Here is a 22,674-nt window from a genome sequence, read left to right as displayed (position 1 = left end):
ATGGCGGACAGCGTGCCGCTGCAGGCCGCCGCCGTGCACATGCATGGACTCCCGACCGGACGTGGGGGCGGGGGGCGTATCCACAGCCAGAGCTGCGAGAAGCACTCCGGGGTCCTGCCAATCCCCTGCAGGTAGGAGAATCGCTGTAAATCTTTTAATGGAAAGTCTGGCGTTTTCCCCGGTGTGGGGAGCTAGCCCCATTTTTGGAGAATCCAGCCCCTCAAATTCATGGAGAGATATCACCAACACTGTCTCCATAAAATCCTGCAAATCAACTGACAGGATAGGTGTACCAACGTGAGTTTCCTCTCGCAGGCCAATATCCCCAGTATAGAGGCACTGATCCCGCTCGACCAGCCCGAACAAGTTCTCTACTCCGAACTCCGCAATGGCAAGCAATCACTGAGAGGGCAGAGGAAATTCTACAAGGACACTATGAAAGCCTCCCTAAACAAATGCAACATCCTCACTGACACGTGGACAGCACTTGCCTTAGAACGCACAAGCTGGACAAAAGTCAGCCACGCGGGCGCCAATCACCTCAAGTGTCACAGGGTAGAGCACGCAGAGGTTGAACAGTGGGAGGAGAGCGCAGAATCCAGAGAGTCCCACTCACCCACCCACCTCATCCAACACCACCTTCCAAACCTGTGGCAGAGTCTGTGGATCCAGGAAGGGACTATTCAGCCACGGCAGCACCCACTTCCCCAGTGAGGAAACAAATCACCCTTAACAATGAGGGACTGCCCAAGAAGACGGACACTGCACCAGAAGAATTTCTCCCCAGTTCACTTTGGTGTCAGATCTCTCGCTGGCGCCAAATTCTACCTGAACCCAATCTCACTTCCCAGGTTTAAAATTTCACCATCTCATCCGCCTGCTGACTTCACAGGGTCCAGCCAGCATGAGGACGTAGCCGCAATGTCTCTAATAACATTAATTGATAGGGACAACCAAGAGGGGCAACAAAAAAAATCTCCTGAGGTCCTGGCTGAACGTTGCCACATCTGGGCAGCGATAGAGCGCCCTGACTCTCCCTTCTGTGCTGGGGACAAGGGCGGGAAAACCACCGGCACCAAGGAACTTCTCTTCGGCAATGTATGATCTCTGGTTCCATTTCCCATTCACACACAGCCCCCAGTACACCACAGCTGATGTAGAAATGCACTCTCACTTTTCTTAATCGGGTAGAATCAGTGGATATCTGGAACAGGACATGCTTGTGCATTTCTATGGTGTAAACACGTTCGTCCTGGACGCTAAAATCATTGCCAAGTCTTACTTGTCACCCGCCTGCTTAGAATAGATGTGTTCTTTCCATGAAGGGGCCAGATCGACACCTGGAAAACATTGAAAGGTGCTTTAATTGACCATTTTGCATCACCTCGCTTAGGGTCAAATTAAAGTTTTCTCAGTCAGAAGTCCAATCGAAGAAAGCGAGACGTGAAATATGCGACGTGTCATTTGCACTGAATTGAATGTATCTGTTAACTACACATGCAAACAATCAAACTCCAAAGGAGCCCAATGCTGTCGCTTAATGCTGTCAAAGGTCGTGGTCCTAAAAAGAACATTTCTTACAGTTATCCAAGTTTACAAATCTTTGAAATGAATCAATGCGACAATTTAGGATTTAGAAGCTTGTGAAGGAGGCTCTCGAGAAATCTGACACCAACATCACAAGCCTATAATATTCACAAAGCAGTGGAGGTAACCGCTGGAGCACCATCACTACAGAGGAATTCATCTCTATTGTACACATTACCGGGTTTGCAACGGGAACCAATCGCGGCCGATGTTCCGAATGTGTTGTTGGTTAACGCTGGTGCAAAAGGAAAATTGCGAATCTAACATTTATTGAACCTATCATCGGTCGCCAGCCATCCCAAAGTGTAATAATGATGAACCGCGCTTTTCAAATTGGACCATCCACCAAGATGGTTGTTTGCACTCGAAAGTTAAATCAATTAAAGTATTCCTTTTACAACAATTGGTGGCCATTACTGTGAACAAATAACCTAATTTTGGATACAATTTTCCCTCCTATAGATGCTCCAACATCCCTCCTGTCTTTGGACATGGCCAAACTTTGAGAGAGATGGCGCATATACCTAGTTATATTCTCTTTAGAAAGTTTTAAATCCTTTCATTGCATGTCTTATGCCATTTTTGCTAACAGTCCAGTTTCGTTTTGAGGCTCATTCTTCCTGTGTCTATCGCTGCCATAGTTTAATCATTTCTGTCTGCACCGTTTGATCGTAAAATAAAAACCGTCCATCGACACAAACCATGACAGCTGCAGAAATTTTAGCAGAGAACAAATTCATAACAAGCTTTTTGTATGGCCCTGCAGATGGTTTAAATCTGGTCCCTCAGCAATTTCACCACTGGGGGGAATTGCATTGCTTGTTGGTTCTGCATAAAGGGAAAAAAATGACTCCAGTTGTTATTCTTCTAGAATTGGCCTAATTGTGTATATATAACACGCGATGTCTAGAAACGGGTGGAAATGTTTAACACTCTTTGCTGACTATTAGAACATAATTATTTGATTATACTCGTTACCGTTGAAAATAGAACTTGTACGATAAGAGATTTAACAGGGCCCATCCTTGTTTGCAATTTTAAGTTGTCTTTGCAAAGCATAAGGCTACCAGTTAAAATAAAAATTGAAATATGCAGATTCGAATTCCAAGCAATGTTTTCAACAAGCATTCTTTTTTATCAACATCGACAATGAGTTTTACAGTTTACTGTACAAATAATACTGAAACAAATTCACTGGGAGAAATTTGCCACACAGTTTCCCCTTGTTTTTTGCCTCACTTTGCTCATTTTTAATATAAACAGAGAACAATAAATGTAACATCTTGGAAAGAATATATTCAACACAGAATCCTGATCTCATTTTTTTAAAACAAGAATAACGTCCAATTTTAAACAGAAACTTTGGAAATTGATAGTAGATGATGAAGTTACCCAGGTTGTATACTGTTGGGAGAAAGCCTTTAAGAGTTTTAGTTTGCGTTTTTACTCGCGAGCAGATGAGTGGTGAGGATGAATGGTGAGTGCATTACTGGTTCATTATTGCTTATTGTGGTTTTTAAAATATGATCTGCTTTGAAATTGCCTCTGACTGAATACAATGATAAATATGAAATTATGTGCCTTTGGCTTCCTATGATTTGAGAGCAACTTCTATCACCTATCGGATATTTGGTATAGCTTTCAACCTTGTCACAATAGAGTTTTTTTTAAAAAATGGTTTAAAGTGTTCAATTTTTATGATAGAATAAATCAAATGGATTGGAAGTTATATTCTCTTCTAAAAAGTTGGAACAAAAAGTTTTCCTTTTTGGGGCATGCCATGAAATGTTAAAAATGAGTGTGATGTTTAACAACCATTCCATTTAACTTTGCTAAAAGAAAAAACCCTTGCAGAATCTGAATGTGTCCTAAAGATGCAGAATACCTTCAGTATAAAATATTGCCCTCTTTTTTTTCTCTTTGGTTTCAATAAAATGCTATCTTAATTACAAAGAAATACATTGTTCCATTATTTCTTTATTTTGTAATAATGTGGTGGACAAACCAATATCCTGAATGTCAAGAAAATGTAAAACCACTGCCCACACTACTGTAGTAGACAAAATGAAATGAAAGGACTTTCGACTTGCATTTAATGTAGGGCATGGTAAAAGTGCAACTGCAGTCCACAAATGGTTAACTGTACTTAAATAAGTAAGAAATGAAGAAAAAAATGCAGAAATCCCTGGTAGAGTCACATTACATTTTTAACACAATCAGAGCGATAGACAGTTATAAAAAGAACTCCAATACTTCACATACTTTTTTCAACCACAAAAATAAAAGAACTTTCTGTTGTGCCTAATACAATTTTAACCCAGTGCTTCACCCTCATAAAATTTACTTGAAGCAGATCTTCACCCAACAAGTTGTGCTAATTGTCCTCCAAAGCCATCAAATTCTCCATCGAGCAGGCTATGAAACCCACTGTTGATGCTGCAAGTAGGTAACCATGCTATTTTGCTGCAACAATAATTATTGAATCACTTCATCACTTTTACTGAGATCATGGTAGATTGTACAAATTTACTTTTTAATTTTCTCTCAAACATTTTGCCATCTTGTTCAGAGTAGACTCTCACAGAATCCCCCTCATCTTCCATCATAATGTTTCTTGAAGATAGTTGGTGAAAAGCAGATACTCTGAGTCATCATTTTCAGTCCATCAGATTGCAGAGATGTAATTTTTTTTCAAAAAATCAACCTGTTAGAGATCCACCGTACCAAAGACCTGAAATCAAGATTAAATGGAGGCTTTTAGTTTACAAAATTATAGAACTCAATGATGTGCAAAGCTGATTTAGAACCAAGTAGGTACTGAGTTTTAATCTCGATGCAGGAACCTTATAAGAATTGGAAACAAAACAATATGTTTCAAAAAACAATCTCAAAATATAGATTTCCAATTTACTCGCAATGTCCTTAAAGTAGTTAACTTGGCCGGATTCTCCGACCCCCCCGCTGGGTCAGGGAATCCCGGGGGGGGGGGGACGTGAATCCCACCCTGCGGCCCCAATGCCGGCTGCCCTATTCTCCGGCACCATTTGTCGGGGGTCGGCGGGATTCCCGCCACGCCGGTCGGGGCGGTTGGCAGTGGCCCCCTCCCCCGGCGATTCTCCGGGCCCCGATGGACCGAGTGGCCATCCAGTTTTGGCCAGTCCCGCCGGTGTGAATTACTCACCTCATGCACAGCAGGACCTGGCAGGTAGGTGTGCGGGGGCAGTCCTAGGGGGGGGGCATGGGGGGATCCCACCCCAGGGGGGCCCCCATGGTGGCCTTGGCCACGATTGGGGCCTACCAATCCTATGGGTGGACTGTTTCCATGGGGACCTTCTTTCCTCCGCACCGGTCCCCTGTAGGGCTCCGCCATATTGCCCAAGGGCCGGCAGGGAGAAATGCGTGGAAATACGCCGGCCGTTCTGTGCATGCGCTAAAATACGCACATGCGAGAGATCATGCCGGCCCTTCAGCGCCAGCTGGAGCAGTGCCAAACACTCCGGCGTCAAACTAGCCCCCCAAAATTTGGAGAATTCCTCACTTTCGGGGGCTGTTGACGCCGGAGTGGTTGGCGTCGGTTTTCCCGCCGGCGTGGGGACTTAGCCCCCAGAAGGGAGAATCCCGCCCCTCATCTTTTTTTTTAGACAAGTAAGAAGTAGAGAAACATTTGAAATCCCAACCAAATTAATTCTAAGGTGCCTTCGGATTTTCCCAGGATTGGAAAGTGAACAATATTCAGTGAACAATATGCTCTTCTGTAACAAAAGAGGAAGATCATTGTATTTATGATGTTTGGAAGTGATCAAAACTCAGACTGATGAACAGCCAGAGGTCATAGTACACATAGGTACTAATGATGGAGGCAGGAAAAATAATGAGGTCCTGCAGAAGGAGTTCAGGGAGTTAGGCAGTAAGCTAAGAAGCAGGACCTCTAGGGTTGTAATCTCAGGATTACTCCCTGTGCCACATGCCAGTGAGGCTAGAAATAGGAGGATAGTGCAGCTAAACACGTGGCTAAACCAATAGTGTAGAAGGGAGGGTTTCAGATTTCTGGTCCATTGGGATCTCTTCCGTGGCAGGTGCGACCTGTACAAGGAGGACAGGTTGCATCTAAACTTGGGGGCACCAATATACTGGCTGGGAGGTTTGATAGTGTTACTCGGGAGTATTTAAACTAATATGGCAGGAGGTTGGGAACCAGAGCATTAGCTTAGAAGGTGTCATAACTGAAGGGGAAATATAGAACAAAAATAAGAGAACAACATCACCCTCAGGCAGAGCAAAAAAGGTGACAAGTGTGAGAAGGGAGGTGGTCAATGCAGGACTGAGGGTATTGTACCTTAATGCGCGCAGTATACAGAACAAGGTAAATGAGTTTGTTGCGCACATTGAAATTGGCTGGTACGATGTTGTGAGCATCACAGAGACGTGGCTGCAAGGCGATCAGGCCTGGGATCTAAATATACAAGGATATGTGTCCTATCGAAAGGACAGGCAAATAGGCCTGGCAAATAGGGGGCATGGTTGCATTTTAGTAAGGAATGAAGTTAAATCAATAGCAAGGAGCGATATAGAATCAGAAGGCATAGAATCTCTGTGGGTAGAGTTGAGGAATCGCAAAGGTAAAAAGACCCTGATGGGAGTTATGTACAGGCCCCCTAACAGTAGTCAGGATGTGAGGCAGGAAATAAATCAGGAGATAGAGAAAGCATATAAAAACGGCAATATCACAATAATCATGGGGGACTTCAATATACACGTGGACTGGGAAAGTCAGGTTGGTAGTGAATCCTAAGAAAAGGAATTTGTGGAATGTTTAAAGATGTTTTTTTGGAGCAGCTTGTGGTAGAGTCCATTAGGGAACAGACAATTCTGAATTTGGTGATGTGTAATGAGGCAGACTTGATTTGAGATCTTAAGGTGAACGAACCCTTAGGAAGCAGAGACCCAATATGATAGAATTTACCCTGCAGTTTGAGAGGGAGAAGTTGGAGTCAGATGTAATGGTATCACACTTGAATAAGGATAACTACAAAGACATGAGGGAGGAGCTGACCAGAGTTGATTAGAAAATGAGCCTAGCAGGGACGACAGTGGAACAGCAATGGCAGGAGCTTTTGGGGGTTATTCGGGAGGCACAGCAGAAATTCATCCCAAGGAGGAAGAAACATGCTAAGGGCAGAACAAAGCATCCATGAGGACTGGAAAGTGGATAATGTAACACCACTGTTTAAGAAGGGAGGGAGGCAGAAGACGGGAAATTATAGGCCGGTTCGCCTGACTTCAGTCATTGGTAAGATTTTAGAGTCAGTTATTAAAGATGAGATCGCGGAGTACTTTGAAGTGCATGATAAAATAGGACTGAGCCAGCACGGCTTTGTCAAAGGGAAGTCATGTCTGACAAATCTGTTAGAGTTCTTTGGGGAGGTAACAAGAAAGTTAGACAAAGGAGAACTAATAGACGTGGTTTATTTAGATTTCCAGGAGGCCTTTGACAAGGTGCCACATGGGAAATTGTTAAATAAGTTAAGAGCCCATGGTGCTAAGGCTAAGATCATGGCATGGATAGAGGATTGACTGACTGGCAGAAGGCAGAGAGTGAGGATAAAGGGGTCTTTTTCAGGATGGCAGCCTAGTGACTAGTGGTGTGCCTCAGGGGTCTGTGCTGGGACCACAAATTTTCACAATATACATTAATGATCTGGAAGAAGGAACCGAAAGCACTTTTACCAAGTTTGCAGATGATACAAAGATGTGTAGAGGGACAGGTGGTATTGAGGAAGCAAGGGGACTGCAGAAGGATTTGGACAGGCTAGGAGCGTGGCCAGTGAAGTGGGAAATGGAATACAATGTGGAAAAGTGTGAGGTTATGCACTTTGGAAGGAGGAATTTAGGAGGAATTGTTCACGATTCTCTTCAGGTTAACGTGCAGATTCAGTTGGCAGTTAAGGCGGCAAATGCAATGTTAGCATTCATGTCAAGAGGGCTAGAAGACAAGACCAGGGATGTACTTCTGAGGCTGTAAAAGGCTCTGGTCAGACCCCTTTTGGAGTATTGTGAGCAGTTTTGGGTTCCATATCTAAGGAAGGATGTACTGGTCTTGGAGAGGGTCCAGAGGAGGTTCACAAGAATGATCCCTGGAATGAACAGATTGTCGTATGAGGAATGGTTGAGGACTCTGGGTCTGTACTCGTTGGAGTTTAGAAGGATGAGGGTGGATCTTATTAAAACTTACAGAATACTGCGAGGCCTGGATAGAGTGGACATGGAGAGGATACACAGACACATAGAATATAGGAGCATGAGGAGGCCTTTTGGTCCTTCGAGCCTGCTTCGCCATTCAATACGATGATAGCTGATCATCCAACTCAATAGCCTAATCCTGCTTTCTCCCCATAGCCTTTGATCCCGTTCTCCCCAAGTGCTACATCTAGCCGCCTCTTGAATATATTCAATGTTTTAGCATCAACTACTTCCTGTGGTAATGAATTCCACAGGCTCACCACTCTTTGGGTGATGAAATGTCTCCTTATATCTGTCCGAAATGGTTTACTCTGAATCCTCAGACTGTGACCCCTGGTTCTGGACTCACCCATCATTTCCACTTGTGGGAAAATCTACAACCAGAGGACACCATCTCAGACTAAAGGGATGATCCTTTAAAACAGAGTTGAGGAGGAATTTCTTCAGCCAGAGGGTGGTGAATCTGTGGAACTCTTTTGGAAGGCCAAATCACTGAGTGTCTTTAAGACAGAGATAGATAGGTTCTTGATTAATGAGGGTATTGGGGTTATGGGGAGAAGGCAGAAGAATGGGGATGAGAAAAATATCAGCCATGATTGAATGGTGGAGCAGACTCGATGGGCCGAGTGGTCCAATTCTGCTCCTATGTCTTATGGTCTTATGTCATTGGCACAGATTATAACACAGATATAAAAAGCTACTGCAGGAGAGATTCTAGCTTTACTGGTGATTTAATGATTTTCTTAAAGCTCCTTTCGCCAGAATATACCCACAGATGGCCACATTGTAACAGAATAAATATATGACAGAAATGATTGAATAAGTTAATTAAAGAATGCAAAAGGGCAATAATTTAACTATATATTTGTTTTAAGCTCTTCTCGCTTATTGCCTGAAATCATTGCCTGAAATCATAACTGAAGTACTGGCTGTGTTTGTTATTATTGTACAACACAACTATACTTTTCGTTTAACACTTTCAAAAGTTCAAAATACTTCTGAAACTTTAGCAAAGAAGGAAAAGAATTGTGAGGAGGTCACAGGCAAACTCTCAACAGTAAATTATCTATAGCGCAATAAAATATTTTATACAACGGTACAGCTTAAATGTTTAAATATGCTGGCATTGCAACTCAGATTTGCTGCACTGATAACAGGACATAGATTTTTCTCAAGAATTCTCTTCATGGGGAGTTTACCATTTTGTTCTTTCCAATAAGGTGGGCATCAGCTAAAGATTAGCTATCACTTCAAAGGATGAAAGAGAACTCTTAAAATGAGTTGTTCAAACTGGTCATCTACAACTCCTAGCAACCAGCTGAAGAGTTGCAATGGCATGGAACCCTATCATCTAGTTCTTCAGTTCAAGTAAGGAATGCGCATTCTTGAGAACTCAATGGAGGGACTTGTTTTTGAGTGGTTTCAAATTCTTTATTAAATAACGAGGAACATGGCAAAATGCTACCTTGTATATATTTTAGACAACTTAATTGCTTTTATTAACTGTTTCTAATTTAATGTGAGCAAATTGTAATTATAAACACTTGTATGATACGTTTGAGAGCAAAACATAATAAATTGGTTTACAAGCAATTTAGGTTTGAATCCTAATTTTCAGATGTTTTTTTTTCTTTTTTGAATTCTCTGCCCAAATCGTTCGACCGCATTTGCTTTCTTCTTCATTGTATTCCTACCTTTAGAAACGTCCAACAGTAACAATCTCTTTGTTCCTTCTCCTCGGAATTCTATTAGTTCCAATTTGATGTTCACCTAGCCCCTTTGATGGCACTTAGATTTTTTTATCATAATGTATAAACACACCTTGTTCAAGATATTAATTCCAATTTTCTTTAGCTCCTGTTGTTTGTATAGATGTTTTCCCCCACACCTTTCCACATTGATGGGCATTGTGCCAGCCTGCATGCCACTTTGCACATTGTAATCTACAGCCAAGGTTGCAGCAGTCTGAGCTTCCATGGTAGCAAGCTGACCTTGCGGGACTTCAGATCGAGCTTCCACTGTAGCACCCAGACTTCTGGCGGGCATTGCTTCTGCTACAATGGAAACTGAGACATCTAGTCTACAGGTGGGCTGATGGAGCAGGCTGCCACTTCATGCTAGAAAGGAATGGCCCCATGTTCTGTGCATATGCCTATGCCAAATTGACACTGGACTCCTCAACACTGATCACAGGTTTTCTAGCATGCTTTCCAATGGACCCGGCACTTTATTGCACATATGTTCTTCTGTAGGGTACCCCTCTTGAGGTGCTCATCTGAGTCATCTATAGCAGAACTTATCTGATCTTGCCTTCTGGCTAGTTGGCACCTATATTATTCCTTACCCATTGTCATGGCTGTAAGCCACTCATGTCAAATGCAGATCGAACTATCCTCTAAATGATGTACAGAGCCAATATCTGAGCTAATGGCAGTTATTGTGAAATCAGGTGACAGTACTGTGTCTTCGTCATTACTGACTTTATGCAGTTCCTTCACTGCCTGACCAGATCACACCTCTTGGATATAGAGAGGGGGGGGGGGGGGGGGGGGGGGGGGGGAGTAAGACCTGCTTGTGCACCATCTTCACATTGTAAATCAGAAGAGAGTGTGGGTTAAGGGTGAGATGGAATGTGAGAATGAATTTTGGGTGTGAGAAGGCTTTGGCTTTCAATAGTTTCAGTTCTTCCATCCCCAGAGATTAGGACATGCAGGCATGCCGATCCCACTCCGATTAACTCCTGGTCTCCCCAGTTGTGTGCCACATTTTCCTGCAAAAGGGGGGGAATTATGTCAGTCATTATGGTGCCATGTGTTTGGATGATGTGGCTATCATGGTTGAATAGCTGACAATATGTGTCACTTGTGAGATACGAGTGTGAGGCTAGTCGCAGTGCAAAGTATGTGAGGGTGTAGTGGAGCATTTGAATGCTAGGTGTGAGTTCTGACCACCTCAGCCCATCTGTTACTGATTCGCTCATTCATGCTTTTCTTTTCTCTTGGCTATTCATAGAACATAGAACAGTACAGGCCCTTCAGCCCACGATGTTGTGCCGACCATTTATCCTAATCTAAGATCAACCTAACCTACACCCCTTCAATTTACTGCTGTCCATGTGTCTGTCTAAGAGTCGCTTAAATGTCCCTAATGACTCTGACTCCACCACCTCTGCTGGCAGTGCGTTCCACACACCCACCACTCTCTGTGTAAAGAACCTACCTCTGACATCTCCCCTATACCTTCCTCCAATCACCTTAAAATGATGTCCCCTCGTGACAGTCATTTCCACCCTGGGGAAAAGTCTCTGGCTATCCACTCTATCCATGCCTCTCATCACCTTGTACACCTCTATCAAGTCACCTCTCTGCCTTCTTCGCTCCAGTGAGAAAAGCCCTAGCTCCCTCAACCTTTCTTCATAAGACATGCCCTCCAATCCAGGCAACATCCTGGTAAATCTCTGTACCCTCTCGAAAGCATTACACAGCCTTCCTATAATGAAGCGACCAGAACTGGACACAATATTCCAAGTGTGGTCTAACTAGAGTTTTATGCAGCAAAACCTCACGGCTCTTACACTCAATCCCCCTGTTAATGAAAACCAACACACCATACGCCTTCTTAACAACCCTATCAACCTGGGTGGCAACTTTGAGGGATCTATGTACGTGGACCCCAAGATCCCTCTGTTCCTCCACACTTCCAAGGATCCTGCCTTTTACACTGTATTTAGCATTCAAATTCGACCTTCCAAAATGAATCACTTCACATTTATCAAGGTTGAACTCCATCTGCCGCTTCTCAGCCCAGCTCTGCATCCTGTCAATGTCCTGCTGTAACCTGGAATAACACTCAACACTATCTACAACTCCACCAACCTTCGTGTCATCAGCAAACTTACTAACCTCATCCAAGTCATTTATAAAAACCACAAAGAGCAGAGGTCCCACAACAGATCCTTGCGAGACACCACTGGTCACCGACCTCCAGACGGAATATTTCCATCCACACGCAGTCTTCTTTCAGCCAGCCAATTCTGTATTCAGACAGCCAAATTTTCCTGTATCCCATGCCCCCTAACTTTCTGAATGAGCCTACCATGGGGAACCTTATCAAATGCCTTACTGAAATCCATATACACCACATCCACTGCCCGACCTTCATCAATGTGTCTCGTCACATCCTCAAATAATTCAATGAGGCTTGTGAGGCATGACCTGCCCCTCACAACGCCATGCTGACTATCTTTAATCAAACTATGATTTTCTAAATAATCATAAATCCTAACTCTCAGAATCCTTTCCAATATTTTGCTCACCACAGAATTACAGACTGGGTCTGTAATTCCCAACGATTTCCCTATTCCCTTTCTTGAACAGGGGAACAACATTCGCCTCCCTCCAATCATCCGGTACTACTCCAGTGGAGAGTGAGGATGCAAAGATCATCGCCAACGGTGCAGCAATCTCCTCCCTCGCTTCCCATAGTAACCTTGGGTATATCCCGTCAGGCCCAGGGGACTTATCTATCCTGATACTTTTCAAAATTTCCAGCACATCCTCCTTCTTAATATCAAACTGTTCGAGTCTATTAACCTGGTTCACACTGTTCTCATGAGCAACAAGGTCCCTCTCTCTAGTGAATACTGAAGCAAAGTATTCATTTAGGGCCTCCCCCATCTCCTCAGACACTAGGCACAAGTTTCCTCCACTATCCCTGATCGGCCCTACTCTCACTCTGATCATCAAATCCAATAATGATATAAGTCTTGGGGCTAAAGGGATCAAGGGATAGGGGGTGGAAGGCAGGATCAGGGTATTGAACTTGATGATCAGCCATGATCATAATGAATGGTGGAGCAGCTCAAGGGCCAATAGTCTCAATACTCTGCTGCCCTTTTCTTTACAGATCAAGTCCCTCATCACTCAGCTCTCTGACCTACATTGATTCCTTTTTAAATTCCTTATGCCCTCACACCTCCCTATCTCTATAATCTCTTCCAGCCCCACAACTCTGAGACAATGGCACTTTTCTAATTTGGCCTCTTGACCATCTCTGATTTTAGCTTCTCCATAATTGCTGATTGCGCTTTCAGCTGCAGTGTTCTTAGCTCTGACATTTCATCTCTACATTCTCCACCTTGCCAACTCTCTTTAAGATGCTCTATACAGTCTACTCTGACCAAACGTTTGGTCATCTGCCTTATGTGGCTCCACTTCAAATTTTGGCTTATACTCTTCCGGTGAAGTGAATTGGGATGCCTCATGATGTTCAAGGCTCTATTTAATATGAGTTGTTGATGATAGGGATTTTTGGAATGTGAGATATTGGGGTCTGGTGATCTGAGCTGTGCCTGAGCCGAGTATTGTCATTAGTAATAATAATTGTGTATTGTCACAAGTAGTCTTCACTGAGGTTACTGTGAAAAGCCCTTAGTCACCACATTCCGGCGCCTGTTCGGGGAGGCCGGTACGGGAATTGAACCCGCGCTGCTGGCATTGTTCTGCATTGCAAGCCAGCTATTTAGTCCACTGTGCTAAACCAGCCCCTAGTAGGCGAGGCAGTGGCATAATGGACGAGTAATCCAGGGACCCAGAGTACTGCTCAGGGGTCCCAGGTTCAAATCACACCACTGCAGATGGTGAAATTTGAATTCAATAAAAAAAACTCTTTAAAAGTCTAATGATGACCATGGACTGAACCATTGTCGGTTGTTGTAAAAACCCATCTGGTTCACTGATGCCCTTTAGGGAAGGAAATTTGCCATCCTTACCTGGTCTGGCCTATATGTGACTCCAGATCCATAGCAATGTAGCTGACTCTTAACTGCTCCCTGAAAGGGCAATTAGGGATGGGCAATAAATGCTGGTCTAGCCTGCGACACCCACATCCCATAATCTTTGAGCATGAAAGCCAATTGAGTGGGAAGCATCACAGCTTTTCTTATCTGATGTTACCACTTTTCAAAATAGGACTGGGTGGTTATTAAAAAATGAAGAGGAAATCTAATTGTTGAGATTGATAGTATCGTGGAGATATTTGGTATGTTGGGAACAGTTGAACTTGACTATCTAGACAGTAACCCGAGAGTGGATCATGAATCTTTTGCCTGACTTTCAATCCACTGATTTCAATAATTGAGCAGGTGATCTATTCTGCTAGGTTACGCCCCAGGAGTGTAGTTGAAAATGACCAGCATTGTCTGAGTTCCTACAAATGCGCAGCATGGTGGCACAGTGGCTAGCACGGCTACCTCACAGCACCAGGAACCCAGGTTCAATTCCGGCCTTGTTTGTCTGTGTTGAGTTTGTACTTTCTCCCCATGTCTCTGGGGGTTTCCTCCGGATGCTCCAGTTTCCTCCACAGTCCAAAGATTTGCAGGTAAGGTAGATTGGCCAGTCTAAATTTCCCTTTAGTGTCCAATGGTTAGGTGGGGCTATGGGGTTACAGGGATAGGGCAAGGGAGTGAGCCTAGGTAGGGTGTTCTTTCAGAGGGTTGGTGTAGATTTGATGGACCGAATATCTTCCTTCTGCCCTGTGGGGCTCCTATGATTCTTTTAAATGCTGGTTATACAAATGATGGTAGTGAGATTCCACTAAAACAAGGGTAGGCATAATAGTTATAAATGCCCACAGTAAAAAAAATGCTTCTGAAAATATTACCAGAACATCAGTATGTCCTGATGGCATGTAACCTCGTTAATTGAAGGAAATCAGAGAGAAGATAGAAGAGCATCTAAACAATTTGTCAGTCGTCTTCATCTATGCAAATTGGTGGGTAATACTACTGTTGAAGAATGGATAAAAAGATATATCAGCTAGTGAAAGCTCTGTTGGTCTAATGTCAATGGCAAGAAAGCTTTCATAATCCGTAATTTAAGACAGAATTTATGGCTGTTTGGAATCAATCAAGACAGCGAGGATGGATTTGTTAAAGAGATGTAATACGTGACAAACTTAATAAAGCTTTACAATAAATGTCTTACTGGATCAATTAAGGGAATAAAGTAGCTGTGGAATGCATAGGTTTTCTGACAGGAGACTTGTTGCAACAATCCAGTTTTTCTGACAGGAGATTTGTTGCAACAATCCAGGTGTACAATATAAGAGAAAATGTGTTATGATTTATGCAAAGTAATTTGATCCACAGAAAACAAAGTGCTAGGGTAGAATTAGAAATGGGACTTAACTGGTGTTTGTTAGTGCAGAGGCTCCCAACTGATTAGACGTCGTAGGAGATGGAGAGAAGATTCCAGATGGGCTTACTGCCACCATCACCACACAGCAGTGAGAGATCGCAATATCGGAGAGAGTGAGGGCTCCGGCAGCAGAGAGAGCGAGAGCTCCGGGTACCGGAGAGAGTGAGGGCACCGGGTATCAGAGACAGTGAATACTGCATTGGCTTCTTCTGGGGGCTGAAAGCATTTGTCTCATTTAGAACAACCTGCTTATATAAAGCGGCGCGGAGGCTCGGAGAATCCCAGCCTGGATTTTCAGTAAAGACATCAATGAAAATAAACCATTGAGCTGGGATGATCTTTGGTCATGACAGAACTATGTCTGCTTATCAAAGAGACCTGCACATCTTGATGGAATTTTGCTTTGTACCATCAATAAAGTTAAACTTATTTAATTATAAATATAAATGTTCAATTAAATAACAAATTTTCATGCACAAAAAATCCTTGTGTGTGTTATGGGATTCACAAGATTTTTTAAGAATATAGGAGGGAAGCAAAAAGGCTGAAATCCCCTGACTCGGAGTCAGTACTTGGTCTTACTTTTGCTCTTGGTTTACATATTGATGATTTGGCCTTGGACATAGGGACATTATATTGAAATTTACTGAAGATGCACATGTGGTTCTGCCAGCAGCAAGAAGAATCATCAAAAGAAGGTCTCTTCAGGTTAGCAGAATGGGTAGCCAGCAGGCAAATACAAGTTAGTATGGAGAAGTATGAAGCAATACATTTGGTGTGGGAAAACAATGGCAATATATAATCAGTGGAAACACTCTGAAGAATATGGTGGACTTGTCAGATCCAGGAACTCACAGTCATCATTTTCTAAAAATGGAATTTCAGGTAGTAAGTAATATTAAAGTCAACACAATTGTGGGTTTTAGAAATAAGGGTATAGAGTTTAAGAATAAAGAAGTCATGACCAATTTGTAGATGACATTTAGAGTAATGTATGCAGTTTGGAGTATCTTGTTACACAAAGGATATTAGAATCATAGAAATTACAATGCAGAAGGAGGCCATTCGGCCCATCGGGTCTGCACCGGCCCTTGGAAAGAGCACCCTACTTAAGCCCATGCTTCCACCCCGTAACCCCACCTAATTTTTTGGACATTAAGGGACAATTTAGCATGGCTAATCCAGCTAACCTGCACCTCTTTGGACTGTGAGAGGAAACATAGATTAATTAGGACAGTGTTAAGATTGGGAAATTATAGTTATAAGGGGTCACTTAAGGAGCTAATATATACATTATAATATTTCCTTTGGTTGGGTAGTTAATGGTGGGGCGCTGTCAGTTTAACATAAAGGCAGAGGCAAGTTAGAAAAATGTTTTTATTCAGAAAAACTTGGAGCAGAGATTATGGTACGTTTTCAGAAAAAATGGATAACATTTGAAAGGAAGGTTGAAGGACTTTCGGGAGAGAGCAGGGGAGTTGGATTGGTTTTGGATGTCTCTAATGAAGAGCCAGAATGATGGGGTAAATAATTCCTCTTAATGGTCCATATTGCTTCTTTAGTTCCCGCCTGAATTATTTGTTTTTCTAAAGTGAGAGAGTATTTAGATACATTCTGTGTCTTTATATATATATATATATATATTAAATGTTACACTAGAACTTTGATGGAAATATCATTGTTATTTGAAGTCACAAGATATGAAAACCTGAACAAATAAAAATATTGCCAATATACATGGCTACTCCTAATGTCAAGGGGAAACCTTCATTCTTACCTGTATCAAAGTTTACTGCCTGTGCCATTTCAAGAGCTCCGTGAAAAGCTCCAGTCCACGCCGAACCAGCAACCGGAGCAGTCGGGTCCGTCTTTGTGATCTCGCCGGGTGCTGCGGTAATCCTAGCTGCCCTCACTGTTGGCACCAAGAATGACCCGTAACGTGGGTCGAGATGTGGGCTATGATGGTGGGTGTGGGCATGTGGGTGGTGCATATGTGGGTAAACCTCATGCACAAGTGGATAGCTGGAACTCCCTTGGGACGCCAATGTGTAGGGCCAAGGCTCGGCATTTGAGGGCGGAGCGCTGGCCTGGTGTAGTCCATGTCCAGGCCAAGCCATGGGGTCTGGGGAGTGAAACACAGCGCCAGACGCTGCAGAGATGTCGGGGTGACTCGCACTCAGAGCCGGGGCTGCTGGCGCTTGGTAAGTGCTGCTCCAGAAGGAAGCAGGGAAACTGTTCTTCTGAGTTGGAGAGAATGGCGATCCTTCTGCAAAAGCAAAACAAGGACATTAAAATTTGCCAGTGGCTTTGAATTTGGCGCGCAAGATGCTACTGTACATATAGAACAGATGGATGGGCTGTCTGCAAATTCTCCCAGCGGGTATCAGGAGAGCCAATGGTAGGTAGTTTGCTGAACTATTATTCACGAGTTAGCTGGCTAACAGCTAAGCCCCGAGCTAAACCTTCACAATCACGGCTAACCAAAAACAAAAAGAGGCTTTGGGCAAAGAGAAAAAAAAGTTAGCTAGTATAACTGGATTCCTAAGGAAATCGAAGTTGACATGAACTACTGTGAATCTCCGGACAGCGAAGCCTTCATACCCCCCAGCAACTCTGCAAATGGTTCAGTTCGACCTATGAGCAACAACCCTGAGGAATTTCGTGTCGGCTACAGGCAGTGGAATAAGACATCTTGCTGCACTGTATGAAGCCGCGAGTGCCCGATCTCAGCCTGAGCTGCAATTCTTCCCAAACCACTCGTCAGCAGCCAGTCTCTTCAATCTAATTCCTGTGCCCCAGGCAGCGTCCCTCACTGTCATCTTGTTGTAAAAGGCACATAGTGAAGGTGTTAAAGGCGGACTCTCTAACCTTTCGGCCAGGCTCCGTTAATTAAAACCATAGCAAGTTAAGATTTGGTGATTTGAGAGTAATGGCTGGCGGTTGCTGCGATTAGAAGTTAGTCTTTTTATTGTCAACTTGATCATCTGTTGGCCCAACGGGTCGCCGCAAAGATACAAGAGAATAAACAGAGGGGTAAAAGCGCTGCGAATTAGATTTAGCAGAAGGTCAAGGGAGCTGCGTGGGTGTAAATCGGCCGGCAGCAAGTTGGCAGTGTGAGTAACACTTGGTGAATTCTGCACCTTACAGGTAAATACAAAAGTGTGATCCCAAGAGCATCAGAAGTAGCCGACCTTCTAACTCTCAAAAATAGAATATGCAACAATTCCATTATAATCACTTAACCTTTATCGTTCTTTGTGGGATGCATTCAATTGTCCAAATCAGTAAAACCAAAGGGTCTGAGAAATGACATTGGGTCGGGTCTATAATTTGGTCAAATATTGCCCGAGATGACATGCTCTAATTAAAACTAACAATTCCCTTCAAACCAGCTACAAATATATATGGAAAATGTTTCCTTCCCAGTTGAATATTCCTGGCCAAGTTCCTCATTTAGTCCCATCTCCTGCTATTTAAACACTATGTAAACCCTCATCATTTCTTCACAGGAATTATTTACCAATAAGCTCCCAAGAGAAGCGAGCATTGGTTGATTAGCCTCAGAAGTTGCTCGCCTTACCTTTCCACGTGGAGCTGGAGGAGGCCTGGGGCTTGGAGCTGGGGTTGTCGCTGTGGAAGTTGCCCGACTGGCTGAGGGCTCTGCTGAAATGTTCGTCAACCACGGCGCCGATATCCCCCTGGAAGTAGGTGAGCAGCACGCACCTGGAACTGATGTACTCAGCCTCGGGAGTCTGCTCCTTCTCGCTCTCTTTGCTCTGCGAGTTGTTCTCCATCTTGCTGAACCGGGCTAACTTCTGCTGCAGTGACACCGGGGGCAAAGGGCGGATCAGACACAACATCAGCCCGTCAACAGCAACAAAATCCCCCAGCAGAAACCTCCCTCCCAGAGCCACAACCCCCCCACCCCCCCTCCCCAGCAGAAACCTCTCTTCCAGAGCAACAAACCCCCCCCCCCGGCAGAAACCTCCCTCCCAGAGCCACAACCCCCCCCCCCCCCCACCCCAGCAGAAACCTCTCTTCCAGAGCAACAACCCCCCCCCCCCGGCAGAAATCTCCCTCCCAGAGCCACAACCCCACCACCCCAGCAGAAAATTCACTCCCAGAGCCACAACCCCCCCCCAGCAGAAACCACCCTCCCAGAGCCACAACCCCCTCACCCCACCCGAAACCTCCCTCCCAGAGCAACAAACCCCACAGCAGAAACCTCCCTCCCAGAGCAACAAACCCCCCAGCAGAAACCTCCCCCCCAGAGCAACAAACCCCCCCAGCAGAAACCTCCTTCCCAGAGCAACAAACCCCCCAGCAGAAACCTCCGCCCCCCAGAGCAACAAACCCCCCAGCAGAAACCTCCCTCGCAGAGCCACAACCACCCCCCACCCCAGCTGAAACCTCCCTCCCAGAGCCACAACCCCACCACCCCAGCAGAAACCGCCCTCCCAGAGCAACAAACCCCCCCCCCAGCAGAAACCTCCCTCCCAGAGCCACAACCCATCCCCTCACCCCAGCAGAAACCTCCCTCCCAGAGCCACAACCCCCCCACCCCAGCAGAAACCTCCCTCCCAGAGCCACAACCCCCTCCACCCCAGCAGAAACCTCCCTCCCAGAGCAACAACCCCCCACAACAGAAACCTCCCTCCCAGAGCAACACCCCCGCCAGCAGAAACCTCCCTCCCAGAGCCACAACCCATCCCAACACCCCAGCAGAAATCTCCCTCCCAGAGCAGCAAAATCCCCCAGCAGAAACCTCCCTCCCAGAGCCACAAACCCCCCATCCCAGCAGAAACCTCCCTCCCAGAGCCACAACCCATCCTAACACCCCAGCAGAAATCTCCCTCCCAGAGCAACAAAATCCCCCAGCAGAAACCTCCCTCCCAGAGCCACAAACCCCCCATCCCAGCAGAAACCTCCCTCCCAGAGCCACAACCACCTCCACCCAAGCAGAAACCTCCCTCCCAGAGTAACAACCCCCCACAACAGAAATCTCCCTCCCAGAGCAACACCCCCCACCCCCAGCAGAAACCTCCCTCCCAGAGCAACAACCCCCCTCCCAGCAGAAACCTCCCTCCCAGAGCCACAACCCATCCCAACACCCCAGCAGAAATCTCCCTCCCAGAGCAACAAAATCCCCCAGCAGAAACCTCCCTCCCAGAGCCACAAACCCCCCATCCCAGCAGAAACCTCACTCCGAGAGCCTCAACCCCCCTACCCCAGCAGAAACCTCCCTCCCGGAGCAATAACCCCCCTCCCAGAGCTCCACTCTCCTATTCCCGTAGCAAGATGCACTTTTTACTGCACCCCTCGCCGGGACTGTCCCATTATTGGAAGTACAGGACACAACACTCGCACTATTTAAGGCTACATAAAGTAAACCTTCTATAGATTGTGTGTGAAGCGAGAGGTACAGCAACATCTGGAATGTTTAGTGATTGACACCTCAATTCGAATATGGGGTTAGATGACAAAACTTGCTGGACGAACTATTATGTGAATCCTATTTTTATGTAGTCAATATTAACTTCGATTTGTATATTTGTTAATATAAATGTATTAGGGACCCGTGTGCACAACAGAGCCCAGTTATGATCACGCGGGACTATAAGATACTCCTTTAACTCGACATTGAGTGTACAGGATTGGGTATAATGAAAAATCCAATCCCTGACATAAAATAAAAAGGCCGGACGGACCCCCAATATCCCAAATCCCCCCCTCGTCCCAACACAAGGGGTTTTGCTGCTCACTGCTGGAATATCAGTCCCCATAATATCCAGTGTCAATCCCTTGAAAATGTCGCGTTCCCACGGTTTCTTACTGTGGTCTAGCCTGTCTGCTCGGCAGAACTATTCACATCTTGAATGAGTTTAGTGTGGCATGGTGTACATTGTACAATACACCCCATCATAAAAACACTTTGCACTGCTACAAATTACAGCGTGATCCTCATTCACTCGCTTTATTCACCTGGGTTCCCCACCTGGAATAATCCTGGGTTGCTGTTCACTTTGGGGGGAGGGGAGGGGGGTATTATTCACAGTGTTATTCAAGCACATGTTTCGAGAGGTACAGTTGTCCATTGATTTAATATCTGCTCCGGGTTTTAAAAGTGATTCAAGGGCCTTTTGCGAAAACAGCGGATGCCAACGTCAAGTTCCGAAGAAGAGCCATACTGGACTCGAAATCTTCAGCCAGTCAGTCTGTCTGTCTCTCTCTGCACAGTTGCTACCAGACCCGCCGGGTTTTTCCAGCACTTTCTGTGTTTATTTCACTCTGAATGCAGTTGCAAAATCGCAAATGAGCGGCAGATATAAATTGGGTGGCGCATTCCCAACTTTATCTCAGCCGTAACTTTACGCAGCACGATTACTGAAATCGGCCCCAAGCTGTCCCTTTTTGCACGCAAGGTGTTTCACCGAATCGACACAAACCGTGCAAAAAAAAGTTTAGATGCGTTCATTTATTTGGAAACGATCCTTTGATCATGTGGGAAATTCCTTAAAACATAAATAAGAGCGGGCTGTTTAATCTTGGCAATTTCACAAGGCGAGGAAAAAACGATTCATGCCCCCCCCCCCCCGCCGACTAATATCCAGGGGTCAGATCAGTCGGTTTCCCGGTTGTACGCGTGCTTTTGAGCTGACGAGGAAAACTTTGGGAAGAGAACATTCCCCTCCCGCCCCCGGGGCTGCTATGTGGAGAATTTCAGAGCAATCTTGTCAGACATATCCCAGAGGTCGCGTCATGTGTTGTCAGAGGCAATGGACAAACCGCAGCTGAAACTGACAGCTGACTCCGAGCCAGTTTACAAGGCAGCTGCTAATTCGCCTCCCTGTCTCTCTCTCCCTACCCCACCCCACCCCCTCTTCCTACCCCACCCCACCCCCTCTTCCCTCCCCACCCCACCCCCTCTTCCCTCCCTTCACCTCGTTTGTCTCAGTCAGATGCCTGTCAGACTTTGGCGGGGCCAGGCTGCCGCTTCCCTTACCTGCTGAGAGTGATGGTGACGGTAACAGGCTGTGGTATAGGCGGCGGCTGCTGCTGGTAAGTACTGGCGCGCCCCATAAGACTGATGATACATAACATCCAGACAACTCATGACCGATCCCCACTCTGCGTGGGGGTGGATGGATTGGGGGGGGGGGGGGGGGGGGGTGCTGCTTCAACCTTCCACGGGACTGGTCCCTCGCATCCTCACTTTATAAGCGGGGCGAATAGAGAGTTAAAAATGATTTAGCATAAAAGACAATGCGGGAGCCTGCGCCTGCCCAGCGCCCGGGACTCTTTGGAAAGTTTGGGCTCTCTGATTGATCGGGACATCAGCAACTCCGCCCGCTCACTCCTGATTCGACAGGACAAGGCCCTCACTCGCTCCTTTCATTGGACAGATCTTCAGCCAGCACCTCCCATTCCCAAAGCTCCATCCTCTCTCAATATTTCTCCAGTTGTTACTTTTTCAAACTTTTCCTTTCTGCTGAAACTATTTCAAAACGGATGTAAAATTACACCCAACTGTACCCGGTCCGTTTGAAGTACAGTTATTGGCAGACGCGGTTCTGTAGGAAGTACTGTTGTGTGTTGCTTATTGAAAGGGTGCAGTTATTTGATGAAGGTTATCAGAACCGCAGTCTTGTGT

General features: G+C 45.2%; 1 protein-coding gene across 2 annotated transcripts; it reads right to left on the bottom strand.

The window, feature by feature from the left end:
* Nucleotides 1-2,699: 2,699 nt before the first annotated feature.
* On the bottom strand, nt 2,700-22,311 carry vgll3 (vestigial-like family member 3). 2 transcript variants are annotated; one of them, XM_072513466.1, is made up of 4 exons: nt 22,027-22,311; nt 18,604-18,841; nt 16,801-17,289; nt 2,700-4,318 (listed from the first exon to the last, which is right to left on the bottom strand). In XM_072513466.1, exons 1-4 carry the CDS (start codon nt 22,135-22,137, stop codon nt 4,287-4,289), a joined length of 870 nt encoding a protein of 289 aa, XP_072369567.1. In that variant the 5' UTR covers nt 22,138-22,311; the 3' UTR covers nt 2,700-4,286. The 2 variants fall into 2 exon arrangements, with proteins under 2 accessions (XP_072369567.1, XP_072369568.1); XM_072513467.1 differs by having other exon boundaries at nt 18,604-18,838.
* Nucleotides 22,312-22,674: the final 363 nt, after the last annotated feature.

The sequence above is a fragment of the Scyliorhinus torazame genome, chromosome 8 (genome assembly GCF_047496885.1).
Source record: "Scyliorhinus torazame isolate Kashiwa2021f chromosome 8, sScyTor2.1, whole genome shotgun sequence".
Classification (NCBI taxonomy): domain Eukaryota; kingdom Metazoa; phylum Chordata; class Chondrichthyes; order Carcharhiniformes; family Scyliorhinidae; genus Scyliorhinus; species Scyliorhinus torazame.
This window is presented reverse-complemented; position numbering and strand designations above follow the sequence as displayed.